This window comes from Brassica rapa, chromosome A07, assembly GCF_000309985.2.
Source record: "Brassica rapa cultivar Chiifu-401-42 chromosome A07, CAAS_Brap_v3.01, whole genome shotgun sequence".
In the NCBI taxonomy this organism is placed as follows: Eukaryota; Viridiplantae; Streptophyta; class Magnoliopsida; order Brassicales; family Brassicaceae; genus Brassica; species Brassica rapa.
Window position 1 is genome coordinate 22,985,381 of NC_024801.2, and position 19,877 is coordinate 23,005,257.

The following is a 19,877-nucleotide window of genomic DNA, read 5'->3' on the forward strand; positions in this document are numbered from 1 at the left end:
GAAAACATTCGTGAATTTGTTTGAAACCCTCTAAAATTTGAGTTGGATAAATAAACATAACATTTTAGAAATATCTATATATCTTAGGAGTTTGGCAGAATAATTATATTTATTTGATTTTAAAAATATTATTGAGGTGTTTTGGTCTTTATTTGTTGTCAAATATATTTCTAACGTTGTACTATTTTAATTATTATCAAATCGTAATTTTTTATGCGTCTCACAGTTTTCTTTTACCTAGTGGTTGAAATGAGACTAATGTGTCTATGATGTAATTTTATTTTGCATGAGGAACTAGTAAATGTGTCCAATTTTTTATTTCCATTTTATTTAACTTCTACTCTCCTTATTTTATCTTCCTATGGTTTAAATTGATATTCTTGTACATCATGTTGTTTTCTGCGGCCTTTGGTAGTACTGATGTTGATATACCATGTTATTACGAACACTTGTCCGTGAAAATCATGTGAGTAGTTTTTCAGTTCGTGATAATGAGTGCTTAGTATGCATTTTTGGTGGTATTGGATTATTGAAGAGGAGGTGTAGCCTACTTATAAACATGTCAAACACTCTGGCAGTTCCTTTTTTGAATAGTTTATGTAATTTATTCAATCTTTTCCTCTTTTTGAACATTTGGTACGGCTGTTTGGATTGGTGGGCTGCGTTTTTCTCATTTTTATATTAATCATTAGCATTGATTTGGAGTACTCTTCAAATCGTTAATTCCATTTTTGTAGAGTTTCGAATTCCTTAGTTTAGAACACATGCATTGCGACAATGATTCGTTTGCGTGAAACTGCTGAGCTCCATTTTATTTATTTACATGTAAGTAGACAGTAGTTACAACCACATGATGTATATATACAAAGAATTATTTACAAGGGTTATAAAGTATATAAACCCATAATGTGTGTTAATGAATTACATTCAGTTTCCATAGGACCAGTATGATGTTTGATTTTACAAGTCTTGGTCAAGAAAAACGAATAGAGTCCGATCAGAGACATCCGTTGGGTATAACCAAACCAAGTTGCTTACCGGAAGCATTGATGCAAGAAGTTGTTGCTGCTCCACCGCGATAAGTTAGATTAATTGCCTGCATTCGTATCTGAGTGCATGGGAATCGCTCGCTGCAATCCATCTTTATAGCAACTTTTGTGGCCGATGTTCCCATGATTCCACTGTATATTACATCGTTTATTTTGATTCCCGACTCCTGAAATTTTAAATTCTTCACATTAGTCACTTATGTTTTAGAAACAATTCACACATGAATAAAATTCCATCATCTAGTTAGGTTCTAAGATATGTAAATAAATAAAAACAATTCACACGTGAATACAATAACCAAACTTGTTTTCTATTTCTAGAATCGGTATTGAAGAATTTTTAAAATATGATGGATCATTTATCGAATGTGTTTTTATTTGAATAATATACAAATTATATTAATTATTACCAAAACTGTTATCGCATTTCTTTCTACTTTTTACCAATTTTGGCTTTGCAGTAAGCAATATAAAAAGTCACTAAAGCAAAAATTACCTCAGTAGGGCAATAAGAATCGCCAGGGCAATAGTTCTGGTCGATGAGGATAGGATAGGAGACGTTGACCATAAGAGCCCCTAAGAACCGAACCCTCTCCACGAATCCTTTGCTATGACGTGGCCACGACTTTATCCTTAACCCATTGTCCGTTCGTACGAACACTGCCTTCTTCACTGTCACGTTTACCACGCCTTCCTCCTCTAGGTCCTTCGCTAAGCTACCAATGCTGGACAAAATAATATATGTGAGACCAATATAACTAGACCAATTAATAATACTTGTAATGTATCACGCTAGGTGTTACTATATATACCTGATTCCATGACCAGGACCACAGGTGATTCCATCTACCATCAAGTTCTTTGTACCAGGTCCGATAGATATACAGTCGTCTCCAGTTTTGATAGAAGCATTTCTGACCTCGATGTCAGTCGATTTCTGAATGTGAATTCCATCAGTGTTGGGGCTATCATCTGGTGCTATGATGCGGATATCCTCAATCTTTACATTGTTGCAACGGTTGATTGCTATGTGGAACAATTGACTGTTCAACGACAATACTCCTATGATCTTGACGTTGTAAGAGTCCATGAATCTCAGTGTCTGCGGTAAATATATAAGGTCATGATTGTTATTTTTGTTTGCATTTTCTTATAAAAAATGTACAATAAAAAACAAAAATCAACTAAACTAAAAATGGCCAATTTGTTTCTTTTTATATAAAAAGGAGTTTGACACATACACCAATTTGGAGTTTTCTATTTAATTTTTAGGGTTTACGCTTCAGACTTTAGGATATAATTTATTAATTTGTTTATTTTGGAAAATATAGAGTATTTTAATATTTTGGTATAAAATATGGCATATATGTGTATGAGTCTCCTTTAAAATTGAAAAACAAAAGTTGTACTAAAAGCAAACTCTAATAAGCTGGTTTTAAACTGTTATATTCTCTTTTCATTTGTTAAACTCAAAAACGAAGGCAAAGGAACATTTTACAAAAGTTTGGCCTTAAAATTAAAATTAGCGACCCAAATTAATGATTTCAGCTAGCACATATGACATACCGTTGCACCTTCAGGGCAGTTTTGACCATTGGCCTTGCAACTCCATAGTGTGGATCCTTTAGCATCAAAAGAACCTCCAAGAACAGTAACATTGTGAACACCAACAAAACTGAACCAATTTTGTTCTTTCCCAAGCAACCTGTAATCTTGAGGACCAATCAAAGTTCCATCGACCCTTAGGGTTATCTCACGGCTTCTGCAACTTTCTCCTTCAAAACGAAGCTCCCGACCAATCAAATACCTTCCTTTTGGCACGTAAATCATGGCCGAGTCTTCCACTCGACACGCTGAGTCCCATGCATCCGAAAAGGCTTTTGTGGAATCTACAACTCCGTCTGGTTTCGCCCCGAAACTCAGAACGTTAAGACTTGTTCTTGCGTCAAACTGAGCAAAACGGGACATGATTATTGTTACAAGGATGGTAAAAATGTGAACCAAGCTTAGAGACGATGCCATGTGTGTTTGTTTTTATTGGAATGATATAAAAGCTTAAGAACGTATTAACTTCCGGTGAAAGATTGTTTTTGATGATTCTATAAGTGTGCACGTGTGTATATATATGTTTTAAGGTTTTGGATAAAGAGAAGAAAGCTTCATTGTGCTTTAAGGAATCACAATATGAAGCAAACGGCGCGCGTCGCCATCAATTTCTCTACGGTATTTGAAAAACGAGTTGTTTGGTTTCCAAGTAATTTAGAAGCCTCCGTACGTAACGCTCAAAATATATCCTCTTTTGTTATAAGTCAAGTAACTATGAAGTGATCCTTCTACTTTAATCATTTTTATAAGATGTTATATTACAATCATGACCGTTTCATAATTTGGTTCTACATAATTCAATATATAAGATCTATAGCCTTGATTACTTTTAACAATACAAATTTGGTTTTAGACCTAAAGCAGTTCTTCGACCATACAACAAAGGAACGAACCATAAGACAAATTGTCTTTTTGTCATCAAATTGTCTTTATTCCTAAAGAATTTAAACCGGCCATATATTTTGCTATAACTTGTGAGGTTGAAACCATGATACCATAGCTCTTGGTCACAAAAAAAAGTTATCTGAAAACATATGTGAATAGAGTCGAGCTCATCAGAGCTTTGAACCAATGGATAACTCATGAAATAACTGTGTAACTAGTTTCTCACGAAATACTTTCTCCAAAAAGATACGAAGAAATTTGTTTCAAAAATATTTTTTTACGTTTTTATGCATGTTTATTATGTCATAAAAATAAATTCGAAACTTTGAAAAAAATAAATTGTCTGTAATAAATTTATATTAATTTAGTGTTATAAAAATAGATAATTACAGAAAATAATATATTTATAATCAAAATTTAATATGTATTTTAACGTGTATAAAATTCAAGTATACATCTTTTTAAACAGAGGGGTATAAATGTAATGAAATTCAACGAATCATTCCATATCATGTTTAAAGTTATTATCTAGTATTATACTGAATGTTCTTTCTTCGTTTTTCGTTCCTTTTTTAAGCCTTACTTTAAGAGATTTATCATACATGCGAAGTTGAAAGTTAAGCATCACATTGCTTATAAAAGAATGTACAACAAAACTTATTAATTAATCATATACTGTCATCGACCCAAAAAAGCGTGTGTTGTATCTTAAAGCACATTGAATCTCTTGTAACTTGTTCACATTATAAGAATATAATCAAATCATCTTTTATATAATAGACTGATGATTGGCATAACTCAATATTACTAATACCAAAAGTAAAACAGTATAAATTTTATAATTTAATATCTGATAAAGTTAGACTAATTCAAAATATAATGTAATTTAATTAAATAATAAATGCTTAAGAACTTTTAAATAAATGTATGGTCCTATTAAAATCATAAATCATAAATTTATAAATATAAATTATAAAACTTGTTAAATTTATACAAACATAGACAAAACATTGTATTTTTTGTTTTTGCTTTAAATGAAAATTCATTTCTATTTTTTTTTCAATATGTTTGCGTTATGAGAACTTGCTAGAGATTTTCAAAATAGTATATTGTTACAAATTCATCACTTAAGTTATCAGAGTATTATTGAGAGAGAGATACAAAACAATAAAAGTTACATTACAAATCCATTACTCTCATAAGCAACAACAACATATTAGCCTCTAAACAAAAAAACGCAAGAAGCTAATCAATTTCTTTTGTGGTCTTTTTCACACAAATTTCCCCCATTAGAATCCATAAAAGGCAAGAGTTGATTTCACCTCACTCTATGTACACTTACAAAAGACCCCTCCGAGAGAGAGGTGGCTCCTCTTCTATGGACTGTGCAAGTTCCTTTAATTGCTCAACCACATCAAGCGTATTGCTTAGCTGTTGATAATCGGATCGATGAAGAGCGTTTATTTGTCCTGAGGTTTTGGGTCTATCATCGTAATGTTTCTTTGCCGTGGTGCATCCACGAGGGATATGACGCACACGTATTCTATGGTTTTTTGTTTGGGTCGAGAACCTTCCGTGCACCACGAGCACCAATATGACTTCCTCATCTCTTGTGTCTTCACACCATGAGTTCTGAGCAACACCGTCCACATACTCTTGTACTGTTGGGAAGTCTTCGAGGCGGACTGAGACCTCGGCTATTTGGTTCGGCTTGATTATCCCCGTTCCTGGAGACACCTGTTTACAAAAAAATAAGTATTTTACTGAAATTAAGCTCCTAGAAATCAAAAGAAGAACTAACCTCCAACCACTGGGGAAACCCAAAAGAGCCTCTTGCTCGGTGGTCGTGTGCCTGACCATCCTCTTCAATGATAGACTGACCTTCACAAATTATTTTGAAGAAAGCAATGTGCTTCTCGCTCTTATTCGTGACACGCAGAATCGTTGAATCATGATTCTGGAGAATTATATTATTAGTGCTGACAACTGTTTCTGGAACCTTGCTTAACTCTCCAAGCATGACCTTGATTTTCTTATTCGTGTTTATGATGTTCCCCAATTCTTGTCTCCTAACTGATTCATCGACCCGGGCGATCTTTACGCTAAATACACAGCGCACGGGCTTGTGGTCACTGTCTGTTACATCCATGCACGCATCATACCTTCCAAAATCAAAATAAAGAAGTGCAACCCTCAATCCTTGCTCAATTCTAGGTTAATTATAAAGGAAGGTCAAGGACTGATAAGTAGCGACAACCTATGCTTAAGTCCTTCGTTATAGTAAGCTAAAAATTTGTTATCTCAAATGAAGCACTTTTCATTATCTGTTAATGATCTAATAAAACATATGGAAACCTACGACCGTGATCCTCTATTTAGTATGCTTTCTAGTTTTTTTACCGTGAACTGACACAGCAACCTACCGAACGTATCCAAGGAAAAACAGGAAGCTTACTGTGATACAGAAGACACCACTGGACAATCCAAACTGCAGTCAGCTCCCAAATGACTCTTGCTATCCCGATAGAGGATCCTATCGCACCAGGCAGGAATCCGCTTCTTTTCCCCAGAATCATATCCTGCAGAAACACAGCTTCAATGTTCAAATACGATTTCGGCAACTCAATGCCCGTTCAATCCCAAAAGCCCTAGGCCTGGATATAGTAATATTATCACAGATCCAGCCTCTTCCCATTGAAAAAAATCACGTGACCATATTATAGAAGCCAGTAGAAAGTTTAATATCACATATATTTAAATTTCCTAGGTAGATACAAGGCTAACTTTTCAAACTTTAGTTTGTACTTTTCCTCTGAAGTACTACTGTACTAGGAGAAATCCACATTCTCAACTTTCCAAAGTATCGACCTTTAGGTTTTAGGCTACCTAACTAGCAGAGAAAAGCTTGGATGTTCACAATTCATAATGCAGTCAACTTAGGAAGATTTGGAACGATGAAAGAGAAAAAAAAGAAAGATTTGGTACAGAACCTTGAACTATTATTATACATAAGAAATTATTAGAAGCAACAAAGAGAAAATCACTGACCTGCTAAACCAGCTTGGTGTCTTTCAAACTTGTATGTTGGAGGAAACCCGATAATTGCCTCACGCATCCCTTGAAAGACATTCCCAGCTTCCATTTCAGTATGTAGCTGGTCTTTTTGTCTTAGCCAGTCAAAGCATCTTTGAGAAATGAAATCCCTTGTTTCATCATAAGTTATATCGTCCAAGCGGTAGTTAAAATCTCCAAGAAATACGATCATGTCTGCTTCAGATAATTCAGGCCTTGCTTCAAATGTGTTGACAGCCTGTGAAAATATAGCTCTTAGACTTTTGAAGAAACTACATATTACAGTCTCTGCTAGAGAATGATAGCAAAAAAAAAAAAAAAAAAAAAAAAAAAAAAACAATCGAAGGAAGTACGTACATTTCCACCACGAGGCATTGAGACACCAACTGAAGCACTAGCTGCAATGGAAGAGATCAATAACAAGAGAGACCAATGAATAGGCCAAAATCGATAAGCCAAGAAGGCAACAGAGCAGGAGAGGAATATATTTCGCAGCATACCAGCTCCTGAATTGAGTGAACTAGACTGGCGTGAAAAGGCCATTGTTCGATAAACATGGTCAAAGTCAGCATTTCGCCGGCTAACAGCTTCAAGGTGTGCAGCAAAATGACAATTTACAAAGCACAGTATTCGATCATACATTCTGAGTCGAACACCTACTGCTCCCTGAAAAGACAAAAATGTTCTGTAATTATAGAGATGAGATGATAAAGAAATCAAAAAGTGGACAAGAACCATAACAGTTAACATCAAAATAATACTTGAGATAATCCCCTATTTTTTGTTGATGATACTCGTGAGCAACTATTGCCGAAACGCACCATACCTTATTACCAATCGCTCGTCCAAAACCACAAGGAACCGCAGCAGCGTCTACATCTCCCACGAGAGGCTTAAGGTCATGTCTCACCCTGAAAAATGTATCTCCTCTATAAGAATATAAACTTATAAAATTCATTCAATACTGGTAAGTGAAATGGTAAAACACGCCCAGAGAGAAAGTATGCAGCATATAAATCGGGGGAAAAGAATCCCCAGAGTCAACAAAGGAAGGATAAGTAACACCGTAATCTTTATTCTCTCTCCTTAACTTTAGGACCAAATCTTTTAAAAAATCCAATAAAAATCAACCAAATCTGAAATAAGATAATTCAAAATGACAAGTTATTCCTATGCTGTTATTTAAGAACTGCTCTGTCGAAACAAGATTGAAAGAGAACATTTGGCAACTGACAATTAAACAACTCAGATGAGCATAAATAACACGGAGTATGCTTCATCTATAAACATAGATTGTCCAAATGAAATGAAACGATATAAGTGACTTCAAGAAGGACTAACCATACACATATGAGCAACCCTGCTAGCTGCCTAGAGCCAACACGAACAAACGATGAACCCTCATCCAAAGTTTTCCCTATCAGATCCATCCACCACTGACCTAGTGGACTACCCTCAAGTCCCACCTGCATTTTCGAGGAAACAGAGTTAAGAAATTCAGAATACCAAAATGCATTTTACAGACAGGCTATTAGCTGGTCGTACAAAACGTATCCCCTTAACCAGAAAGAGAATGAAAAAAGGATGTGTGTGTGTGTGGGCGTGCCTGTGTGCTTCTGAAAATTTATTTACTAGAAATAACTTAAAAGCAAAACAAAGGTCACGAGGATCGCGCAAAATTAAGGCCAAACAACTGAGGCATTTAACCAGATTATGTTCATGTTGTCTACTCTTCCCTGAATTGCATAACTTAAATAGCATTGGTGTTGCTTCACCCAGAAGAATGTCATACACATTAACACATAAATATTTCCCGGTAATACTAGGTAAACGGCAACTTACTGTTTCTCTTGCTGCGGACATTGCAAGAACTCCTGCTCCCATTTCAACTTCTTGCAGTCCAACAACTACGATCTCAACTCCAGTTGCAGCACAGCCTAACCAAGATACAATTGAGTCGGTTGAAGCTCTACCCTCTCCAACGTTCCACGTACCAGCTAATATTTTCAGATTCTCGATCCTTGAATACAAAAATTCTTTCCCAGCCAACTCAGCCCGCAATACGTTGTCAAGGGGCCCTGGAGAAGTAACATTCCATCCTCGGATACCTCCATGATACGCAAGGGTAAATAAATAACCACCACCAATAGCCATTTTTATTACAGGGCCACTATGAGCCACCCATCCTCCAAGCAGCTTTCCCTCAAGGTCCAATACCTGAACAGTTCCATTGGAATAACCAACCCACAGCCGAGAACAAAAAGTAAACATGCAGAGAATACCAGAAGACTGGTATGAGAACTCTTGCAAGCAATTACCATTCCCATCCCATCGCATAACTACGCCGTTTGCAGTTCCAGTCCAAATGAGTCCATCAGCAGATATGACAATGGCCTCAGTCCTTTTACTATCATCACAAAACCCCCCTTTCACTGCAGCACGGCGAACAGCATCAGCTGCTCCCATAAGAGCATTACGCGACCGCTGAAAGAATCCAAGAGAAGACTGACTTTTCTCTTTCCTTGAAGCAGTGGCAATCCTCATTTTTGCATCTTCATCAATGCCAAAATCAGGAAACGCGGACATGTCATTTCGATTTTCAAGCTGCCCATCAATGTTGAATACTTTGATCAAATCCCTTGTGCGCGCATCCCTGACATGCAAAAAACAAACAGAAGACAAACAAAATTACAACAAAGTTACTCAATGGCATACGAAAGTAGATAATATTTATCTAGTGTATTGATTAAAATGCTTTGAAATTTTGGAGATCAGACAGAATCATAAGGCTGAAACATAAGAAAGGCAGACAAAAGCGTGTCTCCAACTTACCACAAAGCAAACGTCAGGGGACTAGCACTCCATACTTTTGCCCTTGTGTGATCAGATACCAAGAATGTAACATCTGATGTCAATGTATTAGCAAAACCATAGGCCGAAGTCTGGTTCCTTGGGTCAATATACGATCTCTCTACTGATATCACAGCCATGTGCCTCTGTTCCATTTTCAAAGAAAGAGACTTCCCCAGACCTTCCCAGGGCCAAACTTTAAGAGCGCCTCCCTCAGACCCGGACCATATATCTCCTAGACAACCGATAACAAAAGTTAAGACATGAGAGAAGGTTAAACAAAATATAACTCGTCTGCAAAGGTTCCATAGTTTATATTCAGAGGTAGAAATAGAGATTCCAAAAGGCAGTGAAAGGCTAACTCAACGAGATCATATATCCACCTAAGGATGATTAAGTACAGGAAGTTTCAAGTTCACTACTTAATCCATATCGATTGCTAAAATGTCTATACACTCACCGTAAGATGAGATGGCAATGGAGAGCACCGGACCACGATGAGCTTGCCATGACAAAACTTCTTCAATCACATGGTCATCTCTCAGTTTCCAACACCTAATCCTCCCGTCTCTATGCCCACTCCAAACCACTCTACTACCTTCATCTCCAATCATACACACAACTGAAGACCCAATCTCCACCTCCGAAGTCTCCTTATACGGCGCCGTATCCTCCACCTCTAATCCCCTCCCGCTTCCGTACATCCCGTCGAAGTCCCACACCTTCAACCCACCGTCCTCAGCTCCAGCCCACAATTGCCTCTCCGTACTCGTCATCGTCCTCAAGAACCGTCCGATTTGACTTTCCCTCAGAGGATGAGGCCTCACCTCGAGACTGGGAGGCCGATTCGGATGAACTGCGGACCTGATCGGAACCTTGAAGATCCCGGTCCCACCGCACTTCCCGACGAACTCCGGGAGAGAATCTGATCCGTCAGCGTCGTTCTCAGGCCCGATCGCGTCGAAATTGCCGTCTTGGCTGAGCCTACGGTCGAGGAACTGGATCATGTAGTCGATTCGCTTGTTGCTGTCGTCGACGGAGGGAGCGGAGGGGTGAGATTCGTCGCCGGAGGAGGAGGAGGAGTAGGAGTAAGAGCAAGGGTTGAAAAGCGTGGAGGGAGTAGCCGCGGCGGAGGAGAAGTCGGAGTCGTTGGGAGTGGTGAAGAAGGAGAAAACGTCGTCGTTTTGATGATCTCCCATGACTTGGAGTTTTTACTTTGAGCAGAGTCGAGGGAGAGAGATAGAGAGACGAAGTTTTTCGATTCGGTAAAGCCTCTCGAGAGGAGATATTTTTGAGAAGCAGAAAGAAGTGCTTGAAACGTGTTGCTACGAACCTCCTCTGGTTAATATTCTTTCCTGGCCAGTTAAAAAAAATTATATGGCTACCGTGAATCACATTTTTATGAATTTTGTAAATTAAAAAAAAAAACATCGATCTACTGCATATAAATAAGATTTTGACTAAAGTACATGTGGTTGACAAAGAAAAAACTAAAGTACATGTCAATATTAATAGTACGGCTATCTGTTAGATTTATTTATTCAACCAAAAACAATTTTACATCAAATATATCTATAAAAAAGTTGTTTAAATAATAATGAAAAACATAATTAACTTAATTCTACCCTCTTGTCAATGATTTTTGCAAGTTGATATAGCAGTGAAATAAAAGTTCGCCATGTCGTCTTTGATTCATTTCTCTCAAGATGCTATGAGCGCAGCTTGAAACAAGTATCGGTTTAAGAAAGTGGTTGTCATGTCATGTATACTCTGCGAGATCAAAGCAATAATGTTATATCATTCTTTTTTGCCAACAATATCTATACTAGTTCGAATTACACATTGATTCAAAAACCAAATCAATGAAATATAATCAACATAAAATATATATCAGAAAGCATATTCTGAGCTCTTATATGAACTGGTTCCACTAATGCTCTTAGTCTGAACATATCCCACTAATACTCTCAGTCTGAACAGGTTTTACTGAGTCTATGTGAGCAAGCTCGAAATTTTGTCTAAGAGTTGTTTATGTTGCATAGCAACATGTGTCATAAACATTTTCATTTGATGTCTCAAATTTAGGTACCCCTTGAACCACATCTCTTTTGAAGTCGACTTAATTAGAACATGAAAACCCATATGTCTCATCTTCTTGCGCCGTAGATCTAGTTGAGATTTTACATGCACCAAACGTTTACTGGATCTCCCTCACTTATAATAGTTCTTACTTGATCTAACACCGAGCATAACTATACTTCTGGTTACATCAATAGCCTTGAAATCAGTTTTAGTGAATATGAATTTCAAGTCATCATCACATAACTAGCATATACTGATGAAAATGGCTTTCAATCCTTTGGAAAGCACTCACAAGTTGTGGTTGGTTTGGATTCTCAATGGAACCAACACCATGATTTGTTTCTTGTCCACGTCACTAAAAGTAACTCTTCCACCCATCATAGGAGAAAGTTAATCCAATATATCTTTTGGCTTCAGTCATATGTTGTGAACATTCATTGTCGAAATACCAAGAATTTGAATTTCCAGTCTCAACTGAAGACGTAAGCTACATTCCCCTTCATATTGATTTCAGTTTGATCCAATTGTCTTGAATTATTTTGACAAAGTTTCACACAACAACATCAGTCTTGCAATGCCTGCTTCTAGGAAAATATAGATCTTGCTTTGCTATCCAAGCTTGGTTGTTCTTTTGAAAAGTTAATAGACGCAAATCAATAGCAATCTATTTTGAATTAGAAAAACTCATCTCTAATTTGAGAATTTAACAATATGTTTACGGAATTAGTTTACGAGAAGACTACTAAAATTAATAATCTCAAACAATATCCGTTCTAGCTATTCGTAACGTGGATGATCTCCAAATAAAATAAAATAAAATACAAAGTAAATAATACGATATCGATGAACATAATCCTCGTTGACAAAAGAAAAGGTAACATAGCCCAGTTGACCTAACCAATGAAAATCACATCAACAATATCAATATTACCAAATTCTCACCAAAATCACTAACAAATAAACGAAACAGTCTTCAATTATTCACCTATTTTCTTCATACACCTTTTGCTTCTTCTTCTTCTTCTTTCTTTTTGTAAATATCAATAGTTTTAACCATTGGGTAGAAATTTATTTAAAATAAAATTCTACTCATCACATAACATGAGACTATATTACTATGTAAAAAAACTATATTACTGAAATTTTTCATCCATCCACCTTTCATCATCAAACATATAATTATGTCGCTAATCAAACATACTCCTATACGATTCAAAATATTCACAAAACAATATAATATACTTTTGACCCAAAAACGATATAATATACTTTTGACCCAAAAACGAATAATATACTTTCCTACTATTAATAAGAAAATCCATTTTCGCATTTCTAGCACTAACACTAATTCAGAAAACACTCTTTATACAGCCCCCAATTTCGTCAATTTAGAGGGTAAAATCATTAATGTGAATTGTATATAGTTCTCAATGTACATGTAAATAAATATTATCCACGTTTCATAATAAATATTCTACGTTTTATAATTTTGTATTACAAGCAAGAGTTTTTTTTTTTAAATCACTTTAACATGAATAGTATTTCAGCTTATCTCTTTTTTTTTTGTCAGCAGTATTTCAGCTTATCGAATAGGTAAAAATGTGTAGTTAAACTAAGGTATCACAATTTATATATTTTCCCTTAATACGTGTAAAGAGAATTAGATTTTTTAAAAAAAAACTTAAGAATTAGAGATTTGTTGATAAAAAAAAAGAATTAGAGATTTATAATGAAATAGATATGTCTATATAAAGAGCGAGATTTCTAAGCTTTTAATCCTGAGATTCTCCTTCATTTCTGCTACGAAATTTTTTTATATTAAAAACCATTTTTGTTATTTTACTTGTTCCTATCTCCCTAACTGAGAGAGATAAAATGAGAGGTATAGCAACAAAGATCTCCGGCCTTGCGCCGCTGTTTGTGCTATTCATCGCCGGGGCAGTCTCCTCCTTTGAGGACATCGAAAAGTTAAGGATTTGGCCTTTACCGGCGGAAGTTAGCCACGGTGGCCGTAGAATGTATTTAAGCGAAGATTTCAAGCTTGTGACGGAGGGAAGCAAATACGAGGATCCTTCAGGCATTTTGAAAGAAGGATTCGATAGAATGCTTGCAGTTGTGAGGCTGAGCCACGTCGTCTCCGGCCATCGGAACTCTTCAAGCTCCGGCGGATCTGCTCTGCTTGAGGGACTCCACGTCATCATATCTTCCTCCACCGATGAGGTTAGCTTCATTATCCCACTCACTGTCAACGAATAAAGTCACTTTTTCATGAAATTAATGATGAATACTTTGCTTACGTTTAGTTTTTAGAATGATGCCATTATTATTTGAAAAGTATAAAAAACAGTTATAAGAAAAACGTATTAAACAAATCTGAAAAGGAGAAGAAGGAAAAGTTAAGTTGATAAGATAAATATTCTTCTTCTTTTTTTGTTTGTGGATGAAGATCATTTTCTTTGTTTTCTTTTAGTAAACTGTCATCGCATTTTATGCTGAAAACTTTTTAAGTTGAAATTATCATTTTTAGCAAAAATTTTTTTTAACATTTATGAAAATGTTTACCATTCTCACCCTAACTAGTAAGTAGTAACTATACTGGCATATCTTCGTAGAAGAATTTCTTATTGCTTAAAATAGAGTATTTTAAATACTGTAGAATACTTTTTATATGTTCAGCAAAGAGATACTCCCTCCGTTTTTCAATATAAGTCGTTTGAGAGAAACTTTTTTGTTTCAAATTATATGTCGTTTTCGGTTTTCTATGTAATATTTATTAATAATTAATGTTATCTGACCAATGATAATATATCTTCTATTTTTCTATTAGTTGAATTGTGGTTAGGTAAATAATTAATGATGTTTTTGTTTTGAAAATATAAGAAATTAATGTTTTTCTTAATCTATGTGCATAGATTTAAAACGACTTATATTAAAAAACGGAGGGAGTATAAAATTGGATCTGTAGATGTATCGATTCTCCAACTTCTTATTTTTTAAATGTTTGCTTGCTTGGTTTTGCTGATTGATGTCTGGCGAGTCGTTAGTTGTGTGGTGGTCCACCGCAGTCACGGACATCTTCATTGCATAATTAAAGTTCTTAACTCTTGGCACAAAACTGGGAAAACATAATTTACGTGAGTTTTGAAAGACCTTTTTTTTTTTGGTAAAAGTTTTGAAAGACCTTATTAAGTAAAGGTATATTTTCGGTATATTATTTTGTAGAAATTTTAAATATATACTAGATTTTGACCCGGCGCTTTCAAAGCGCGGAATCATTTCTTATTAAAATTTCATTTAAATTAATAAATATTTTTCTAATTTATATTTAAATAGATTTTATATTTGTTTATAGTAATTTTTTTATAATTTTGTCTTCTTTATTTTTTATTATATAATAATAAATTTGTGTACTAATTAATTTGTGCAAACTTCTACTCAATAAATTTAATCATATTATGATTATATATTTGCTAAGGTTATTTATTTACAATTTTAACTTATTAATTAAATATTATATGAAAACTGTAATAGACATTACGTTTTTCATTCTACATATTTTTAAATAATGCATAAATATTAAATTATAATTACACAAATATTAATAATAATTATGTATTTAAATTGACTTATAATTTTTTTTAAAGAAAATATTGTTGGGCTTCTTTGACTTTAAATTTTTAAATTATTGGGCTGTTTTGTTTAGTTGGACATAAGCAAATGTGTTGGGCTTTTAATTTCTGAAAACCATTAAAAACAATTGAAAAAAGAAATGGAATGTTTTGTAATTAATAAGAAAATTCAGGGGCATAATCATAAGAAGTATTCTGCTTTAATAGTATAGATGTTTTGCTAATGTTTAATTTATCGTAGATGAATTCTATTCCTTTTGGAAATAGTACTTAAAACAATTCTTATTTAGTACACTATTTAGACTGATATCGTTTCATCATTTATTACAAAATTATAACAGCAACCATTGTTCTAAAACGCTGTCGCCATGACCAATTATATAGCGGGTTGTGTTTGTGACCGTGGCCATTTGCCAAGATCAGTTACAAAATAGGAGATAACAAATTGGATATCAAGTTTTAGCATCTTCCGATCGGTAGCATAATTCCACACATGACTGTAAATAGTACACACTTTTTATTTTGTTCATTTTTTATGAGTAGTTTAATTCTGAATCATTACTTTGCTTAAAAAAATAAGGATGCAGGGTCCTTACTGTTTGATTTGAGTAAAATAATACTTTTAGTTCAAGGATAAGATTGCAGAGATCCACCTAATATGCAATATTAGAATCCTAGATCCAGATTTTAATCAGATTATTTTCTTTATGATCCACGATGTATGATAGTAATCCAATGTTCACAATGGTTAAAGACACTAAATTCTATATTTTATTTTTTCTTCTGAACAAATGCAAGTCTGTAAGTCGGTTATAAAAGTAGTGACCTATATTTTATAAAATTTGAAGAAGTTTTTAAATACAAACATTTCAATATTAGTGAGATATGATAATGAATTCATCGTTTATTTGTTTCTTTTGACTTCGACAGATTATCTGGTATCCACTTCTAATAGTCATTAATAACGAATTTTGTTATTCCATTAATTTTTTTAAAATTAAAAATCATTTTTTTAATAATTTGGCCATTACGAGCTTAAAGAAAATATTGTCTGCGTGATTTTATTAAAAACCAAACAATATTATATATTATTATTACTATTATTAGTAGATTATCTGTGTGATTGGTATCCATTGACTTACAAGGCTTTAATTTTAATAAAAATTGATGTTTTATTGTTTTTAATAAACAAAGTTCTTTGATGTTATGGTTATGAGATTAGTCATCTGATCATTTGGCCGTTACCAGTTTAAAGAAAATATTGTTTGTGTAATTTTTTCAAAAACCCAACAATATTATTGTTATTATTAAAATCCGTGTGATTGGTATGGTGCAGTTGGAATATGGAGCAGATGAATCGTACAAATTAGTGGTTGCATCCCGAGAGAAGCCGTATGCACAACTTGAGGTTAGTAGTTCCCACGCACCAACTAAAAACTAGTACTACCTTTTATCATTTTTTCTGCCCACTTATTATTATATATCCATAAAAGATTTAAATGTGAATTCAGCTTTATTAACCATAAAAGACACCAACTTTGAATATTTGGTTGCTCTCTTTTATAGTTGAGTTCGACATCTAATTGATTCCACTGGAAAATATATACATTTAAGAGAAAAACATACGTGTTTCAAAATAAAAAGGGGAAATACAAATACTTCTATTTGACGTTGCAGTTTTGTTCCTTCTAATTGTAAATATTTCATCTCTCAAAAAATATATTTCATTTTCTGTCGCCAATAAATCAACAAATAATGATATTATTCCTCATCACCCTCGAGTCGAAAAGATTAACAAAAAATTCATTATTCTGGCCACTATATATCACAATAGAGGCTCATGTAGGACCTGCGATGGTTGCCTCCACGTGAACCATACTAACCATGATGGGCTTAGTATGGTCTTTTCTTTATAGTTTGTTCTTTCATGTACTAGAATACAAATATGCAAGCAGAAGTCGTGATCTGCTTATGTGTCGATTACTATTTCCCGTTGTTTTTAAAATACATACACAGACCACTAATTCAGACAATAGTACAAAAAAAAACATGAAAGGATATGATAATGTGTGATTCCACTAGTGTTTGTTGATCTCTTGTGCTAATATATGAAAAAGAAAAACTTAATAATGCAATCGTGAACCTCTCCACTGATATCTGTGTTGCAACGCAGGCAAAAAGCGTTTACGGTGCATTGCATGGCCTACAGGTTTGTGTTTATTATTTTCTGAACTTAGTTTTCATTTTACGAAAGAAGGATGTAATTAGTTATCGAAGAAAATAAATAAATAAAATTATAAATGCAGACATTCAGCCAGTTATGCCATTTTAATATGAAGAAAAAGGTAATAGAGATTTTAATGACTCCATGGAATATCACAGACCAGCCTAGATTCTCTTACCGTGGTCTTTTGATCGGTAAGCAAGTTTTCAGTTATTTTTAAATTAAACGTTACCAATATATATTCAACTTGTTTTTAGGATATAATAAATAGAATTGCAATATGATCTCTTAATATGTGAAATGGATGAAATAAGATATGAGACATTGTTTGTTGCTACAGATACATCCCGACATTATTTGCCACTACCTGTTATGAAGAACGTGATTGATTCCATGACATACACCAAGCTAGTAAGCTCTTTTTTATTGTTCAATTTGGTTGGTTGATGAATCGTATCACTTATAATTCTCTGGTTGGGTTGTACGCGTAGAATGTACTTCATTGGCACATTGTGGACACACAGTCGTTTCCCTTAGAGATTCCTTCGTATCCAAAACTATGGAATGGCGCTTATTCTCCCACTCAGAGATACACCTTCGAAGACGCTGCAGAGATCGTCAAGTAATGTTGGGATTCATAAATGATATATATAAAAAATTATGACTGTTAGGAATCCCATATCTGAACTACTTTTGTATATATGTAAAATATACATATAGTTATGCTGGGCGACGAGGGATTCATGTATTAGCTGAGATTGATGTTCCAGGCCACGCTCTCTCATGGTAATTTCTTTTTGTTACCCTTCTTCATATCCCATTTCTTTATATTCAAAATTATTTTCGATGAGAATAATTTTCATTCTAATAAATAAATAAAAGGGGAAAGGGATATCCTTCCTTGTGGCCGTCCAAGAATTGTCAAGAACCGCTTGACGTGAGTAGTGACTTTACATTCAAGGTCATTGATGGCATTCTCTCCGGTACGATCTTTAAAAACACTTTCTTTCAGCTCATCATATTTATATCATTATATGCTTAGCCAAACCTTTTCTAATGGAATTATCTTTTTCAGATTTCAGCAAGATCTTTAAGTTTAAATTTATCCACTTGGGAGGTGACGAAGTAAATACAAGTAAGAAAGTATCCACAGTTTAACAAATACATTTCTTCTCTATCGTGTTTAGTTTCATGGTATATTGACTACATGCACTTTCGTTGCAGCTTGCTGGTCTACAACACCTCGAATATCCAAATGGTAATGATACTATTAGACATTTCATCTGCTCATGTTATTTATTTGAACTATCTAATCTACAGGCTAAAAAAACATCGAAAAACTGAAGCAGAAGCTTATGAATATTTCGTACTACGGGCGCAAAAGATCGCTTTGTCACACGGATATGAAATCATCAACTGGTAATTTAAATATCCTTTCATCGGACAGTAAAAAAATGCTAAAAGTAGCTTTGTCTTAGTAACTACATTTTGCTCTAATGTTATATACTGTAGGGAAGAAACCTTCAACAACTTTGGAAACAAATTAAACCCGAAAACGGTGGTCCACAACTGGTAAATGCAAACCATAAATTGTGTAGAAGACAACATTACTTATCTTTTTACGTGGTGAATCAGGCTTGGTACAGGAGTTGTTGGGAGAGTGACTGCGGCCGGTTTAAGGTGCATAATGAGTAACCAAGACAAATGGTATTTGGACCATATAGACACACCGTGGCAAATGTTTTACGCGAACGAGCCATTTGAGATGATAAAGGATGAAAAGCGACAAAGTCTAGTACTTGGTGGTGAAGTGTGCATGTGGGGTGAACATATTGATGCTTCTGACATTCAGCAAACCATTTGGCCTCGTGCTGCCGCAGCTGCAGGTACATATATAAACATTTTCTTATACTTCTTGCAAAATATTTTATTTTTACATTTTGTATGCTACTTTTTTGCTTAAAAGATAAAAGTTATATTCTGGTGTTTGATAGAGCGGTTGTGGACTCCCTACACAAAGTTGGCTGAAAATCCAGACAAGGTAACTACGAGGTTGGCTCACTTTAGATGCTTGTTGAATGAAAGAGGAGTTGCAGCTGCACCTTTGGTTGGTGGAGGACGAGTCGCGCCTTTCGAGCCAGGTTCATGTCTCGCTCAGTAACGATCGAAATGTTTTAGATTGTAGAATATGTTACTGTCAGCGGTATCGTGGCTGAGCACAAGCAACAGCCAGCAATCAAGTGAAATTCAAATATAAAATAGTTTATTTTAACTGGAGATGGAAATTTATCTTTTTGTCTTTATAGTTTGATTCACTATGTTATAACTCATAAGTTATAACTGATTCTCCAGTATGTATTTCTTTTGTCTTAAATGGAATTATAACCATTCTGCTTCATAATAGTAACTGATGAATCAATATTTTATTGTTGTTTTGAATACATATTTTGATTAAGACCAAAATACTATTTCAACTTATTT

The 19,877-nt window shown here is 34.5% G+C and overlaps 3 protein-coding genes and 1 long non-coding RNA gene across 4 annotated transcripts; 1 reads left to right on the forward strand and 3 right to left on the reverse strand.

Moving 5' to 3' along the window:
• Nucleotides 1–213: 213 nt before the first annotated feature.
• On the reverse strand, nucleotides 214–4,394 carry LOC103831059 (polygalacturonase). Its single transcript, XM_009106906.3, has 4 exons — nucleotides 2,616–4,394; nucleotides 1,862–2,151; nucleotides 1,546–1,774; nucleotides 214–1,216 (listed from the first exon to the last, which is right to left on the reverse strand). Exons 1-4 carry the CDS (start codon nucleotides 3,069–3,071, stop codon nucleotides 998–1,000), a joined length of 1,194 nt encoding a protein of 397 aa, XP_009105154.1. The 5' UTR covers nucleotides 3,072–4,394; the 3' UTR covers nucleotides 214–997.
• Nucleotides 4,395–4,630: 236 nt separating this feature from the next.
• Nucleotides 4,631–10,804, reverse strand: LOC103831060 (type II inositol polyphosphate 5-phosphatase 15). Its single transcript, XM_009106907.3, has 11 exons — nucleotides 9,922–10,804; nucleotides 9,444–9,696; nucleotides 8,454–9,264; nucleotides 7,953–8,077; nucleotides 7,438–7,522; nucleotides 7,112–7,277; nucleotides 6,969–7,009; nucleotides 6,588–6,849; nucleotides 5,995–6,118; nucleotides 5,341–5,701; nucleotides 4,631–5,276 (listed from the first exon to the last, which is right to left on the reverse strand). The coding sequence occupies exons 1-11, from the start codon at nucleotides 10,658–10,660 to the stop codon at nucleotides 4,878–4,880; spliced, it is 3,366 nt and encodes a 1,121-aa protein (XP_009105155.1). The 5' UTR covers nucleotides 10,661–10,804; the 3' UTR covers nucleotides 4,631–4,877.
• A 2,423-nt stretch (nucleotides 10,805–13,227) lies between these two features.
• Nucleotides 13,228–19,837, forward strand: LOC103831061 (beta-hexosaminidase 3). Its single transcript, XM_009106908.3, has 14 exons — nucleotides 13,228–13,763; nucleotides 16,509–16,580; nucleotides 17,346–17,381; nucleotides 17,479–17,590; nucleotides 17,737–17,807; nucleotides 17,888–18,018; nucleotides 18,117–18,182; nucleotides 18,279–18,379; nucleotides 18,472–18,531; nucleotides 18,621–18,654; nucleotides 18,717–18,815; nucleotides 18,909–18,968; nucleotides 19,032–19,282; nucleotides 19,391–19,837. Exons 1-14 carry the CDS (start codon nucleotides 13,419–13,421, stop codon nucleotides 19,555–19,557), a joined length of 1,605 nt encoding a protein of 534 aa, XP_009105156.1. The 5' UTR covers nucleotides 13,228–13,418; the 3' UTR covers nucleotides 19,558–19,837.
• On the reverse strand, nucleotides 14,458–15,669 carry LOC108869168. Its single transcript, XR_001955469.2, has 3 exons — nucleotides 15,450–15,669; nucleotides 14,725–14,781; nucleotides 14,458–14,693 (listed from the first exon to the last, which is right to left on the reverse strand). It is a non-coding gene; the product is annotated as an uncharacterized LOC108869168 (long non-coding RNA).
• Nucleotides 19,838–19,877: the final 40 nt, after the last annotated feature.